Source organism: Arachis ipaensis, chromosome B01 (genome assembly GCF_000816755.2).
Source record: "Arachis ipaensis cultivar K30076 chromosome B01, Araip1.1, whole genome shotgun sequence".
Taxonomy (NCBI): Eukaryota; Viridiplantae; Streptophyta; class Magnoliopsida; order Fabales; family Fabaceae; genus Arachis; species Arachis ipaensis.
The window spans coordinates 58,904,897-58,921,167 of NC_029785.2; the positions used below are offsets into that span (position 1 = coordinate 58,904,897).

The 16,271-nt window shown below is 37.3% G+C and overlaps 1 protein-coding gene and 1 pseudogene across 1 annotated transcript; one reads left to right on the forward strand and one right to left on the reverse strand.

Annotated features, from left to right (window-relative positions):
• Positions 3,390 to 6,248, forward strand: LOC107618157 (annotated as a pseudogene).
• On the reverse strand, positions 6,368 to 7,968 carry LOC107630725. Its single transcript, XM_016333945.2, has 3 exons — positions 7,743 to 7,968; positions 7,454 to 7,569; positions 6,368 to 7,271 (listed from the first exon to the last, which is right to left on the reverse strand). The coding sequence occupies exons 1-3, from the start codon at positions 7,878 to 7,880 to the stop codon at positions 6,785 to 6,787; spliced, it is 741 nt and encodes a 246-aa protein (XP_016189431.1). The 5' UTR covers positions 7,881 to 7,968; the 3' UTR covers positions 6,368 to 6,784.

Here is a 16,271-nt window from a genome sequence, read left to right on the forward strand (position 1 = left end):
CAACAACGCCTGTGAAGTTTTCAACGCAAGAATCAAAGAGGCTAGAAGCAAACCCATCATCACATTACTTGAGAAGGTGAGAATGTTTGTGATGAGAACTATTGCGAAGAATAAGGTAAAACTGACAAATCATGTTGGTATACTCCCCCTATAATTCAAAGTCGCCTAGATAAAATCAGAAAAGAATCAAAGAACTGGATGCCTATCTAGACCGGTGATGAAGACTATGAGAAATTTGAGGTTCATGGCCATCCAACAAACATGGTGGTGAATCTTGGAAAAAGATTATGCACTTGCCAATTCTGGATACTGACCAGTGAGCTTTATCAAACTCTCTAACTTAATCATTAACATTTATGTACTTTGAAAACTGTGATTGTCTTACTATGCATTTGTGTTACTAACTGTAGGTATTCCATGTGTTCATGCCTGTGCTGCCCTTGCAAGGGTAAACAAGAGGCCGAAAGACTTTTGTCACCAACTGTGTACTATGGAGGCATACAACAAGACTTATGCCCATCACATTAACCCTCTTTCTGGCCAATCATTGTGGGAGAAATCCTTGTACACTCAACCACAGGCCCTTAACATTAGGAGGAGGCCTGGAGCTTTGACAAAGAAAAGGAGAAAAGATGCTGATGAGGGCAACAATGGTAATAAGAAAACCAAACCAAGTGGAGGTTTGAAAAGGTATTTGAAGCCATCCACATGTAGGTATTGTGGGGGGTAAAAGGGCATACTAAGAGAGGGTGCTCAAAGAAGAGACTGGATGAAGTAGCTGCTGCTGTTGCAGCTGCAAAAGCTACTGCAGATAAAGCCAAATCAAATATTACTGCTTCTGCTTCTGAGGCTGGCCCTCCCCCTCAAACTGATACTGCTGCTTCTGCTTCTGAGGCTGGCCCTCCCCCTCAAACTGATGCTACACCAGGTGATAACCCTCCTGCTGTGGAGATTGACATATCACAACCAAACTACGAAGGATCACAAATAATACACTTCTCCACGTTACAACAGCACACAAGTATAATTTTTTTGTTATTTGGGCTCATGTGTTGAACTGTTTATCTGCTGTAGGACATAGCAGGACCTGCTGCACCTGCACCACCAAGGCCACAAAAGTTGCCCACCAAAAGGACGAGCTCACCACCACCTCAATCCATTGGTGTGGATCCAACGCAAGGAGCCAGTGTGGCTACATCTTCTAGATTGCACAACTTTATGAAGTTTGTTCCAACTTCCGGTTTCAAAGTACCAAGGAAAAATAACAATTCATGAATTTGACATCAGGATGTTTAGGACAATACTTTGTTGTTTTGTTAAAGGCAGTTAGTAGATAGTTGCTTGTTTAGGACAATTGTCATAACTTTTGTATTGCCAGCCTTGATAACTATGCTGTGGCACTTCTTTTGTTCCTTTAATGTTTGCAACTCAAATAGGTTAATGTTTGCTACTCAAATATGTTTATCTTTGCTTCTTTTGTAATTATGCATTATGCATTATACTATTATGATGTCAGATGATCTGTAATTATTTCTCTTTATGATAACCAGTCAATCAGAAACGAGGCATATATCTCAAGATAAAAAACCACCTCTTACTTTCATTCATCTATGAACACATTACATACAACATTGTCAGAACTTCAAAGTCATAATCAATACAGCAACTACAGTGAAAAACATCACTATGCCTAAGAATTGTATCATAGATTTTTGGGTCCTCACTTCAGCTTCCAATTTTTCAATCCTCCAGGCTAAATTCACTCTCACTTGCTCATTATCAACTGCAGTTGCATCTACTCTTCCTTCATGTTCCTCTTCTTCTTCTATATCATCAGCCCAGAGAAAAAATCCACACCATGTTTTGCCCCTAGTCTGAATATGAGATATCATAAGAAGGAAAGAACAGAAAACAACTAATCAATTTTTCTTACCAAAAAATCACATTGTAATTTGGACAACCGAAGAAGGGCTTCTCTGGGTTGGTAGTTGTTCCGAACCAACGAAGCACCGGCCGGCAGCCGCACCCACACCGCTCTGGTACCCGCAACGGTCTGGTCCGACTCCGCGTTCTCGTCGTCGATCGTGTAGAGCTTCCTTGACCCTGGCTCGCACACCCAATCATGGTTTTCGTTGCAGTTCAACGAGTAGGAACAATAAAGACAATGAAGAACGTTGCTGGGCAGAGAGAAGAAGATGAAGAGGGGTGACGATGCCATGCTAGAAATTGGGATTAAAACTAGGTATAGGGACCACATTGGGTCAAACAGTTTCAATTGTCACCTCAACTTGCCTTTATCTACGCCAGCGTGCCTTCTCAGTGCCAGGTCACTGCCGGCGGCAGTTAATTTGCCCGGAGATGTGGCTAGGGACGACCTTGGTGCAATTTTAACAAAGTCGGGTACATAAATGGTGCAATTGGTAAGTCAGGGACTAAATTGGTGCAAACCGTGAATCTCAGGGACCACTTTGGGGTTTAACTCTTTCTCAATAAGTAGAAACAATTCTGTTAGGTAACAATTAAGGTACTAACCAAATATTAGTTAGGTCGCAAAAAAAATTCAAAAAACATAAAGAACAACCTGTAATTCACTCCAAAAATTAATTTTATTACTATAACAAAAAACAAAAATCATCTGAAATCTTAATCATTTTATTTCTCTCTCCCATATTTTTCTTTCTCACGAACAAAAGCCTCCTTTCACAGTGCTTTCCTCCGTCGTACATGCGCTTACTTCTGCCAAATGTGTGCTTCTCTCCACCACGCCCTTACTTCTCTCCGCTATGTGTTCGTTTCCCTCCATCACGCCCTTGCTTCCCTTTGTTGGGCCATTGCCCCACTTCCGTGTGCATCTCTCCGACGTGGTTAACCTCTCCGCCATGTTCGAAACATCCAAAACCGAAAAAAAAAAAACATCCAAAAATAAAAGAAACATCCGTTGTTGATTATTGTTATGTTTTGATTTTTTAGATTTTTTTTTTTATTTTAAAAAAGAAACATCCAAAATATAATAAAAGAAACGTCTAAAATTAAATGAAAAGAACCATCTAAAATCATTGTAAAAAAGAAGATTTAAAGCCTAACAAAAAAATATTTAAAATTATTGTACAAAAATTTCAAATGTGATCCGGAAAAAGAAGAAACGTGGAGGGAGAGGCCTAACAAAAAAATATTTAAAATTATTGTACAAAAATTTCAAATGTGATCCGGAAAAAGAAGAAGCGTGGAAGGAGAGACAGTGGGGAGGGAGAGGCGGCACGAAGGGAGAGACGCAGAGACAAAAAAGAGACGCTGAAAAAGAGGTGAAGAGAGGTGAGAGGACATAAATTTTTTTAGAGTAACTAATTTTTCAAATTTTAAAATAACAAATTTTTAAAAAGTTGGCTACATATAAAATTGATTCCCTATACTTTTTGAAGTAAAAATGTTCAACTTGGCAAAGACAAAAGGACATAAATTGCAGAAAGTATAGACATAGGAAGGTAATGTTCAACAACGCGGGACAAGAATTGTCTAAAGAAATGCAATCTGCCGAAGTTAAAATGAGGATCATGATTCCCGACAAACATAACCATGTTGATCAAAATCATTTCATGACACTGGTGACAAGTTACTTTATTATTACTTCTTTACACCAAGATAAAGACTAGTCCACGACCACTTGTAAATGCCGGCTTCAGTTAATTGCTGAATTGTGCATGCTCCAGTTATCATTTGTGTGTGTATATATATATATTGAGATATATCCATATTCAAAACACATCAAACTAACAGAAAAGCCTTCCTCTTCCATAATTGTCCATAAAGCAGAAATCAAAGTTTCCTTCTACCTAACATGGATGTTTTCTATTTTGTTGCTCTTATTTTCATGTTGAGCTTCCATATTCATTTTACTCAAGGAAGTGTACTGAACCCCACCATTGAGAAAACTGAGACAAACAGTTTTCAAACATACATTATCCATGTGAGAAAGCCAGAGAGTAAGATATTCACGCAGTCAGAAGATTTGATGAACTGGCACAACTCATTCATGCCGCCACCTGCCACTACGACGAGCACTATGGAACAACCACGAAGAATGCTTTATTCATACCGGAATGTGCTGAGTGGTTTTGCTGCAAGACTCACTGAAGAGGAGCTGAGAGGGGTGGAAAAGAAGGATGGTTTTATCTCAGCTCATCCACAAAGGATACTCCATCGTCAAACGACGCATACCCCAGAATTCTTGGGGCTGCAGCAACAAATGGGACTGTGGAAACAATCAAATCTCGGCAAGGGGGTTATTATTGGGGTGGTGGACTCTTCAACGTTGCAGCAACAGCAATGAATGGAACTCAAAATGTGCCACCTATTGATGAAGATGGACATGGGACTCACACAAGCAGCACTGCAGCTGGTGCCTTTGTGGATTATGCAGAAGTATTGGGAAATGCCAAAGGCACAGCTACAGGGATGGCTCCTTTGTCTCACGTGGCAATGTATAGAGTATGCTTCGGAGATCCCTGCCCCGAGGCTGATATACTGGCTGCATTAGATGCAGCCGTGGAGGATGGGGTCGATATAATATCAATATCCCTTGGCCTAAGCGAGCCACCTCCATTTTACAATGATAGCACTGCAATAGGTGCATTTGCAGCAATTCAGAAAGGAATATTTGTAAGTTGTGCAGGAGGAAATCTTGGCCCCTCTAATAGCACTATAGTTAATGGAGCCCCATGGATTCTCACTGTTGGAGCAAGCACTATTGACAGAACCATTGTAGCAACAGCAAAGCTTGGAAACGGGGAAGAATTTGATGGTGAATCTGTTTTCCAGCCTTCTAGTTTTCCTTCAACATTGCTGCCCTTGGCATATGCTGGCAAGAATGGCAACCAACAATCTGCAGTATGCGCTAACAGATCCTTGAGTGACACTGACTTCAGAGGAAAAGTTGTTTTGTGCGAAAGAGGAGGAGGAATAGCAAGAATTGCAAAAGGGGATGAAGTGAAAAGAGCTGGTGGGGCTGCCATGATTCTCATGAATGATGAAATCAGTGGCTTCAGTCTATCAGCTGATGCACATGCGTTACCTGCGACACATGTAAGCTATGCTGCTGGATTGAAGATAAAAGGCTATATAAATTCCACCGCGACACCTACAGCCACCATTTTATTTAAGGGAACTATCATCGGAAACTCCCTGGCTCCTGCTGTTACATCCTTCTCATCAAGAGGTCCGAATTTGCCGAGTCCTGGTATTTTGAAGCCAGATATCATAGGGCCAGGCAGTAGCATATTAGCTGCCTGGCCATTCCCCCTCGACAACAGCACTGATTCTAAATCCACCTTCAACATTATGTCCGGCACATCAATGGCATGCCCACATCTCAGCGGAATTGCTGCTTTGCTAAAAAGCTCTCATCCTGACTGGTCACCAGCAGCCATTAAATCTGCCATAATGACTTCTGCAGACACGCTAAATTTAGAACACACACCCATCGTTGATGAGAGAAATCAACCTGCAGATCTCTTTGCCACAGGTTCCGGCCATGTGAATCCATCGAGAGCAAATGATCCAGGACTAGTTTATGATATTGAACCTGATGATTATATACCTTATCTTTGTGGTTTAGGCTACAGTAATAGGGAAATTGGGTACCTTGCACAGAGAACAATTAAGTGCTCTGAAACATCAAGCATTCCTGAAGCACAACTCAATTATCCCTCATTTTCTATTGCACTTGGTTCCTCGCAGACATTCACAAGGACTGTGACAAATGTTGGTGAGGCCTACTCATCTTATGATGTCATGGTTACAGCACCAGAAGGGGTTTCTGTGACAATCCAGCCAAATAAACTTAACTTTTCGGAAATAAACCAAAAAGAGACATATTCAGTGGCATTCAGCCGTACAGATTCAGCTGATAAGACAGCAGATTATGCTCAAGGGTCACTAGCATGGGTCTCTGCCAAACACATTGTAAGAAGCCCTATCTTGGTAAAGTTTGTATAACATAGAATCAGGTGAATTAGTAATAGTAACAACTTGTACTACCAAAGTCCAGACAATCAGTTCCATTGTCAGAAACTAGCTACTACATGTAATAAGTGCAAAGAAAAGCTGAAATCCTACAATTTCACTATCTTTGTTTCTATTTTCACTCCATTAATGTGATGCATAAACAAAATTCAACTATATCACCATAAGATTTTGAAGCCTTACTTTCAAGTATGAGCAAATATTTTGGGTTTGGCACTGCCAAGCAAGTTAAGGAAGTGAAAGTATTATTGTTCACAATGTCATGGAACAGTATACGCTGAAGATCTTTGCAAAGACAGATACTAGAATTTTAAAAAATTATGCAGCTATTAAATATGGGAAATATGCCTAACAATATAACCTCTCCAAGGAATACATCATTTCTTTGTATAAAGCAACTCAACAAATAGTAAAACAAAAGCTCTAAAAACTTAGCCTAACCAGTCTACGTTCAGGGTATAATAATGACAAATAAACAGAACACTCGTAAAGATTTCAAAAATGTTCCTTGTAAAGATCTAGCATCCATTTTGGACAACTTTTCAGGATGATTTCCAACAAAACATGGCAGATAATATCTAACCTCATGCTAATTTAAAAGAATAAGGGACCCAAAATAAGATTCGGATGTAAAGAGACATTTTCAGAATGGCACATATTTTTAGTTGGCTCTACATAAACAATTGCAGAAGAATTGGCATCTGTGGTATCCAACCATAAAAGGGTAGTGCCTGGAAAGGAAGAAATTGAAACAAATTGCAATTCATCAACCAAAACCAGGAGGCACATCAGGATCTTCATCACTACAATCAGACAGATGATTTTGCTCGTCAGAACTCAAAAAACCAGGAGGCGCATTGTTATTATCATCGCTTTCACCGGGTGGATCCAGTGATACATGGGAAACTTCGGGCTGCTCTGCAGAAGATCCTTGCCCATGAGATTGTGGCTTCCCTTGATCATGGTCTTGCTTATTGTTATTCACATTATTATGTAAGGTGAATCCTGGTGGCTCTTCAGGCTCATTCTCGTGCAACATATCATCAATCTTCTCGGTAACTGAACCTGTTTCACCTTGTTGTCTCTGAGTTGGCACTGCCTTGGAATTTGAAACCGTAACCTCCTCTTCCCCCTTTGGATTCACCAGCTTGTCATACACAGATTGCACTGTCTCCGCAATTTCAGTTTTCATACCATCATTTGATCTAATTATTTGCCACAAGCTATCAGATATCTGACTCATTACTTTGTCACTGGGAACAAACAAACGATAGAGCAAATAAAAATTCCATACACATAAACTCACTCAACTATAAGTAGAATACACAATTAAAATGCAATTCAATCAGAAAACTCAAGTAAAAGAGCTAACAACTATGAACAAGATGCAATTTGAACAGAATAACTGAATACCTGAGGATGGGGATTTACTTACCCAACTTCAAGATATATGGCATCAGAAAGTTGTCTAGGTTTCTTATTCTCAGCTCCGGCACCATTAAGAGCCGCTGATTGCTTCACAATTGAGGCAATATGTTGTCGCAGCTCTTCCTGTAACAATAAATTGCGAGGTTCACTGTTACTGATACACAAGATAATCTTATATTGCTGATAATTAGAAGAACATAAATCAAATTAGGAATTTGAAACCCTAAAATAAGGAAAGGGAAAAGTGGGAGTGAGGGTGGGAAAGAGAGAAAGAGAAGGGAAGGGGGAAAGCGTACATTGTCCTTGAGCTTACGAATGATCTTCAAACGGAGCCTGTCAAAGTCGCCGTCGTCCTTGAGTTTCGCTATTACATCTTCTTTGCCAACAGCTACTCCTCCACCACCACCACCGCCACTACCGCCACTGCCGCCCATCACATTGACGACCCTAACTCGCTCCCTCCTAAGTCTTCTTACCTCACCGTGTGAAGTTCAAATTGAATAATTAATTAAGAAATTACCCATACTCTTATAAAATAACTAAATAAATAAATAAGATAGAGGTAACAAATATAAAATATAAAATATAATTAGATAATTTTAGTAGTAATATTCATTACAATTAATATTATAAAGAAGATGATTCATATATAGTAGTAGTAGCGTATGAAAGAAAGAGAGAGAAAAAATTTTCATATATAGATAATAGAGAGAGAAGATTATTGTTATTGATGTGTGTTATACACTGAGGTTCAACTATTTATACATGAAATGAGGCTTCATTTTTTACTATCATTAAAAAAAAAGTCTAGGGGGCCAGCAACTTTGTTAAATTATGGCCAATATGTAACCAGCAAAGAAAAGTGAGCCATTAGATGAAAGTTCACACCAATCTCACACCATTAAAACCATCATTGATGGCTATTTGATGGCTACAAATCACAAAAGTTACTGCCCCCTAGCATTCCTCATCATTAAATGTAATAACTTTGGAAACTTAGCATTTCAATATGGGAAAAGATGAGCCACCTATGGTCATCCACATTATTCTTATCGCAACACTCCCCCTTGGATGACCATTTAGAATTATTGCCTCGTTAAAACCTTACTAAAGAAAAACCCAGTGGAAAAAAAAATCTTAGTGAAGGAAAAAGAGTACAATATCCTTTAGTGATAGGGACTGCCTCATTAAAAACCTTATCAAGAAAAACCCAATGGAAAAAAATCTGACCAAGGAAGAAAGAGTACAGTCTCCCCCTCTTGCCGACATCAAATCAGTACAGTCTCCCACTCTTACCGACATCATTTAATGTCTTGAAATCGGCGCATCCCAATCTCATGTACCAATCTTTCAAAGGAGGATTTTGGGAGTGACTTTGTAAATAAATCTACCAGATTATCACTTGAGCAGATCTGTTGGATATCAATTGTTCCTTGATTTTGAAGATCATGAGTGAAGAAGAATTTGGGAGAAATATGCTTTGTTCTATCACCTTTGATGTATCCGCCTTTAAGTTGAGTAATGCATGCTGTATTATCTTCAAATAGGACAGTTGGAGCTATCTTATGATCAATCAATCCAAATGATGACAGAATATATTGAATCAGGCTCCTCAGCCAAAAACACTCGCGACTAGCTTCATGAATTGCTAGTATTTCAGCATGATTAGAGGAGGTTGCTGCTATTGTCTGTTTTGTGGACCTCCATGATATAGCTGTACCACCATATGTGAATAGGTATCCTGTTTGAGATCTCCCTTTATGTGGATCAGACAAATATCCAGCATCTGCATAGCCAACTAATTGTGACTTGGATTCATAGGGATAAAACAATCCCATATCAACCGTTCCATGAAGATATCGAAAGATCTGTTTGATTCCACTCTAATGTCTTCTGGTTGGAGAGGAACTATATCTTGCTAGTAAATTCACCGCGAATGATATGTCAGGTCGCGTATTATTGGCAAGATACATCAGCGCTCCAATGGCACTAAGATATGGTACTTCAGGACTAAGGATATCTTTGTTCTCTTCTTTAGGACGGAATTGATCCTTTTCCACATCGAAAGATCTTACGATCATTAGGGCACTCAAAAGATGTGACTTATCCATATAAAATCTTTTCAAGATTTTTCTGTGTATGTTGTTTGATGAATAAAGATCCCATTTTTTGTATGCTCGATTTGCAGGCCGAGACAAAATTTAGTTCTTCCAAGTTCTTTCATCTTAAACTCTTCTTTTAGAGTTTTTATAATTGTTGGAATCTCTTCAGGAGTCCCAATGATATTTAAATCATCAACGTACACAGCAATTATAATGAATTCAGATGCAGTTTTCTTTATGAAAACACATGGGCAGATATCATCATTCTTGAATCTGTTTTTGACCAAATACTCAGTAAGACGATTATACCACATTCGTCTAGATTGCTTTAGACCGTATAAAGATCTTTGCAATTTAACTGAGTATAACCCCTGCAAAAATTCATTGGATGGTTTAGACATCTTTAGTCCTTCAGGAACTTTCATATAGATATCCCGATATAATGAGCCATATAAATAGGCTGTTACCACATCCATAAAATGCATATGTAGTTTATGATATGCAGATAAACTGACCAAATAACGCAATGTTATCGCATCCACTACTGGGAAATACGTTTCTTCATATTCTATACCAGGCCTTTGTGAAAAAACTTGTGCCACAAGTCGGGCTTTGTAGCGCACAACTTCATTTTTCTCATTTCGTTTTCTTACAAATACCCATCAGTATCCAACAGGTTTTACATCTTCAGGTGTACGGACTACGGGTCCAAAGACTTCACGTTTTGCAAGTGAGTCTAATTCATCCTTCATGGCTTCTTTCCATTTTGGTCAATCATTCCTTTGTCGACATTCTCCGACTGATCTTGGCTCAAGATCCTTACTTTCATGCATGATATTTAATGCCACATTATATGCAAATATTTTATTGACAATTGTCTTATTTTGGTCCCATTTCTCTCCTGTAAAGACATAATTTATCGAGATCTCATCATTTTCATAATTTTCAGGTACCTGAATATCTTCTGGTGTTAAAATTATATAAGAATTTTGGACAACTGCAGGTGTCTTTACTATGTCTTTTTCAACAGGAATAGTATTTTTCTCTTTTCTCTTTCGAGGATTTTTATCTTTGGAACCGACAAGTCTGCCACGCTTCTGGTGTGTATTTGCTTCTGTGGCTATTTGTCCTACTGGGACATCAGGCAATTTATTTGCTATTCTTTACAAATGTATAATCTTTTGAACTTCTAGTTCACATTGCCCTGATCGAGGATCTAAATGCATCAACGATGATGCATTCCAATTAAGTTCCTTTTCAGGAAGCTTATTCTCTCCCCCTAATGTTGGAAATTTTGATTCATCAAAATGACAATCCACAAACTGGGCTTTAAATACATCTCCCGTTTGTATCTCAAGATACCTCACTATAGAAGGAGAATCATATGCAACATATATCTCCAATTTTCTTTGGGGTCCTATTTTGGTGCGATTAGGTGGTGCAATGGGAACATATATCGCGCACCCAAATATTCTTAAATGGGAGACATTTGGCTGCTGGCCAAAAGCTAATTGCATAGGAGAGAACTGATGGTAACTCGTTGGCCTCAAACGAATAAGTGCTGTGGCATGTAAAATAGCATGCCCCCAAACCGAGGTTGGGAGATTTGTTCTCATAAGTAAGGGTCTAGCAATCAATTGGAGGCGTTTAATAAGTGATTCTGCTAACCCATTTTGTGTGTGAACATAAGCTACTGGATGTTCAACACTTATTCCATCAGCCATACAATAAGCATCAAAAGCTTGGGAAGTAAATTCACCAGTATTATCAAGGTGAATTGCTTTGATTGGATTTTTAGAAATTGTGCTTTTAATCGAATAATTTGAGCCAGTAATCTCGCAAACGTCAGGTTGCGAGAAGACAATAAGCACACATGTGACCATCTCGAAGATGCATCTATTAGGACCATAAAATATCTGAAAGATCCACATGGTGGATGAATAGGTCCACATATATCACCTTGAATCCTTTCTAGGAATTCAGGGGACTCAAATCCAATCTTTACTAGTGATGGCCTTAAAATTAACTTTCCCTGAGAACATGCAGCACAACAAAATTCACTAGTTTTAAGAATCTTCTGGTTTTTTAGTGAATGTCCATGAGAGTTTTCAATAATTCTCCTCATCATGGTTGTTCCCGAATGACCCAATCTATCATGCCAAGTTATGAATTCATTTGGGCTAGTAAACTTCTGGTTTACAATGGCATGTGATTCAATTGCACTAATCTTGGTATAATATAACCCAGATGAAAGTGAGGGCAACTTTTCTAATATAACTTTCTTATTTGAATCATGAGTTGTGATACATAAGTACTCATGATTTTTCTCATTCATAGTCTCAGTATGATATCCATTTTGGCGAATATCTTTAAAGCTCAACAAGTTTCTTCGAGACTTAGTAGACAATAGTGCATTATTTATTATGAATTTTGTTCCTCTAGGGAACAAAATTATAACTCTTCCGAAGCCTTCTATCACATTGCCCGAGCCAATAATAGTATTAACATATTATTCTTTTGGCACAAGATGGGTAAAATATATATCACTTTTAAGAATAGTGTGCGAACTTGCACTATCCGCAAGGCAAATATCTTCAGAATATGTCCTTGCCATTTTTCTTCAAAAACAAATGATAATTATAAAATGAGTAGAAGTACACGCACAGTCAAATTATTCACATGAATACTTAACAAACACATACACATATCAAACTATGCCATCATTGATCAAATAGCCAATATTATCTTCAGAATCCTTAAAGAAATTAGATACATCATAATGAGTGGTGGAATTTTCATCATTTGAAACAAAATTTGTTTCCTTTTCTTTGTCATCCCTTTTCAAGAATGCTTGATAAAGATCAACTAGGTGCCTTGGGGTACAACAGGTACGTGACCAATGGCCCTTTCCACCACAACGGAAGCATTTATCCTCAATTGATATACTTTGCCCATTATTTCTTTCTTTATCCCACTTCTGGTGAGATCTTTCTTGTGAACATAATTTCTTTTCCTTCCATAATTTTTCTTGTTATCAAAATCTTGCCATTTACCTCTTCTGGGGTTAATTGCCGCATTTACTTCAGGAAATGGGGCGGCGCCAACTAGGCGCGCTTCATGATTCCTTAAAAGTAACTCATTGTTGCGTTCAGCAACAAGAAAGCAAGAAATTAACTCAAAATATTTTTAAATTCTTTTTCTCGATACTGCTGCTGCAGGAGCACATTCGAGACATGGAAGGTCAAGAAAGTTTCCCCTAACATATCGGGTTTGAGGAAGTATCACATGATTGTACCTTTCTTCAAAGTCTTTCCACAAATCTGCAAGATCTTTTAATGTGGGATATTCATTTTTCAATCATTCGTCAAGATGACGATGAAGGAAAATTATGGCCTTGACTTTTATCCTTATGGGATGTATTATTTTCAGCCTCAACGGTATCTTCAAGATCCATTGAATCAAGATGGATTTCAACATCTATATCCATGATAAATAATTATTTCCAAATATATCAAGAGCATTATATTCAAGATGAAAGAGATTCGACATAATAAAAATTTGTTACCTGGAGTCTTCCTAAAAATTTGATCAGAGTCTCGTGCTGATAACGTGTTATGAAATAACTAAATAAGAAATATAAAATAAAGAATTATTTAAAATATTTTTTGTTTTAATAAATAATAATATATACTATATCTAAATTTATCTCAAAAATATATGTTAAGAATAAGATTGGAAACGCTGACACGTGATGGTATTTAGGTGTGTCCAAGCGTGTCCGGTGAAGAATTTTTTATTTTTTATTAAGACACGGTTTGGACACAGCAGACACGCATGTCGGACGAGTGTCAGTGAGTGTCGTGTCCAAAATGTGTCCGACACGCGGACACGGCAACTCAGCGAAGTGTCCGTGCTGCATATATATATATAGTAGTAGCGTATGAAAGAAAGAGAGAGAGAAAAGTTTCGTATATAGATAATAGAGAGAAGATTATTGTTATTGATGTGTGTTATACACTGAGATTCAACCTCTATTTATACATGAAATGAGGCTTCATTTTCCACTATCATTAAATGTAATAACTTTGGAAACTTAGCATTTCAATATGAAAAAAGATGAGCCACCTATGGTCATCCACATTATTCTTATCGCAACACATACACCCGTGTTTAGCATTCTTATATTCATTTAAAAAAAACTGTGACAATAATTTAGTGAGCAAACTAGTATTTTTAGTTTTTTACCCATAATAAGGAATAACATTACGAAAATAGAAATTTTTTAAATTAAACTATGAATTTTTTATTCCCATTTTTATGTACGAGTATGATTAACCACTACTAAAATATTTATAAAATAAATCTTATTTTTTATCTTTGAAAAAATCAGTAATTAGATATTGATCCTTCTAATTATTTTTTTAGACATTTCTCTTTTTTTTAATTCCAGATTCAAAGAAAAAATTCTTGACTCTATTAGATTTTTGTCTCTTTCACTCACATTACTTGTTCTATATTCTTCTTTATCTGCACAGTTGCTGGTTCTCTCTTGCACCGTGTTTGTTCTCTATTCCTCACCGCAACACGCTTCCGTTGCCGCCCACTACACTTGGGTCCACCACTTTATTGCTTTCTATTGCCTCTCTGTTCCTCTTCTTCATCAGCGACTCTGATCTCTGTCCTTCTCCCTCCACCTCTGCCTCTGCGACCTAATCTTTTAAGGTTTCATTTTATTTTTATTTTATTTTATTTTTTATCAGCCTGTTTGGACACCTTTAAATGATGAAATTAGAATTTAATTCCATAGTTTGGAACAACTAACTCATTTAATGAGATAGAATTGAATTCCATTATTTGGAATGACTTGTTGATGAATTACATTATTTCTCTAAGATATTTTTACCCCTCAATAAATATTAAGTATAATTTTATTTATCAATTAAATTAGATAATATAATTATATAAATCACTTATAAGTAAAATTGGTCTAACACAACCTCACCAATTAGATCCATCTCACCCATGAAATCATGATAGGTGAAATTTTTTTAAAAATGAGAAATTTAAATTATTTTTAAAAAAAATCAACATCTCATAATTTTTTCATTTTTTTTCTATAATCTTATTTGTGTGTGATTATGACACTCATTTGATATGATCATGTTTTTGTTAAAAAATAATAAAATTAAAAATGAGATAACCCCATAAGCCATAAACATAACAAAGTTTAATTTAAAACAAAATACTCATAATCCATATCAATAAATCAACCTCACATGACCCTCATAGAAGTTTTGAGTTTCCATCACGCTAAACATAACATAAAAGTCTAAATAGTAGAGATTTCATCATACTAAGTATAACATAAAAAAGGAACATTAGTTTAAATCTAAAAACATTGCCACAAATTTCTAAAACTCAAAATCCATTTTTCCCAGACGAAGCTTGACGTGGCGAAAATTGGCGAGTTAAGAAATTATTATAAGAGATGCGTTGCAAGTATAGTTCTCAACCAACCAAAATTTCGCTTATCAATTTAAAAGGATTGTCACAAAATTAGAATTAAAATACTGGGAGTATGAATCCCAGGTCGTCTCCCAATGAATTGCAGAAAGATGTGCTATTTTATTAATCAGATATTTTCTAAAAATGGTTTGAGTTGATAAACAGGAAATTAAATTAGAGAATTTATGTAATTTAAATAAAAACCTTGACCGGGAGTAGATTAGTTGGAAGCCCTATTCTTGTTGGAGCACTCTCAAGATTAATTGATAATTGAGGGTTGTCTGCTTAGTTAGCCTTTACTATGTAAAAGAATGTCAAGCTAGTTGGAAAGCTATTTCTATTTACAAGTTCCAATCCTCTCCCTTTGAAGGGATTGGTGTTAGTGACTAGAGGGCAATCCAACAATAAACCCAATTACAATTTTTCTCTTGAGTGTTCCAACTCAAGGTTCTCCTTTCAATCAACTCCCAATCAAGTTATGGAACTACTCGCTCATTATGAATGTAAACTTCACAACATAAGAAAGGGAAATAAAGAAAGACATGATAAATAATAATCAAAAGATCAATTAAAAATAAAAATAGTTCTTGTATTAATAAATTCTAAAAATAATCCAATAGTAATTCTGAATAAATTGAGGACATGGAAGAGTAAGAGACAAGTAAGGAAAACAAACTAGAATAATGAAGTCTTGGCGGAGGTAATAACTCTTCTCAATATCCCAATCCAAAAAAGCAATAAAAACGAATTCCTAAGAACTATCAATGTGTAGAGAGAAAACCTAGAGGAGAGGTAAAATCAGATCTAAAACTAAAATTATGCGGAATGAATGTTGTCCTCCGGTCTCTGCATGTTTCCTGGCTCTAATCTGCTTTTCTGGGCCGAAAACTGGGTCAAAATAGGGCCCAAAATCGTCCCCAGCGAATTCTGCAGATTCTGCAGATCGCGCACGCCACGCGATCGCGTCATCCAGCGTTTTGCCTTGCCACGCGTGCGCGTCGTCCACGCCTTCGCATCACTTGTGCAGTTTTCAATCCGCGCGGTCGCGTGAGCCATGCGTCCGCGTCACTACAATTTCCTCTATGTCGCGCGGTTGCGTGAGCCATGCATCCGCGTCACTTCTCGCTGGTCATCTCCTCAATTTCTTGTGTTCCTTCCATTTTTGCAAGCTTCCTTTCCAATCTCCAAGTTATTCATGCCCTATAAAGCCTGAAACAC

Excerpts from the sequence above, each read along its gene's own strand:
- LOC107630725 (XM_016333945.2), bottom strand. The coding sequence starts at position 7,880 with ATGGGCGGCAGTGGCGGTAGTGGCGGTGGTGGTGGTGGAGGAGTAGCT. Across the intron at positions 7,570-7,742 it reads TTCGTAAGCTCAAGGACAAT|GAAGAGCTGCGACAACATAT; the intron begins GTACGCTTTCCC and ends TTATTGTTACAG. Across the intron at positions 7,272-7,453 it reads GCCATATATCTTGAAGTTGG|TGACAAAGTAATGAGTCAGA; the intron begins GTAAGTAAATCC and ends GTTTGTTCCCAG.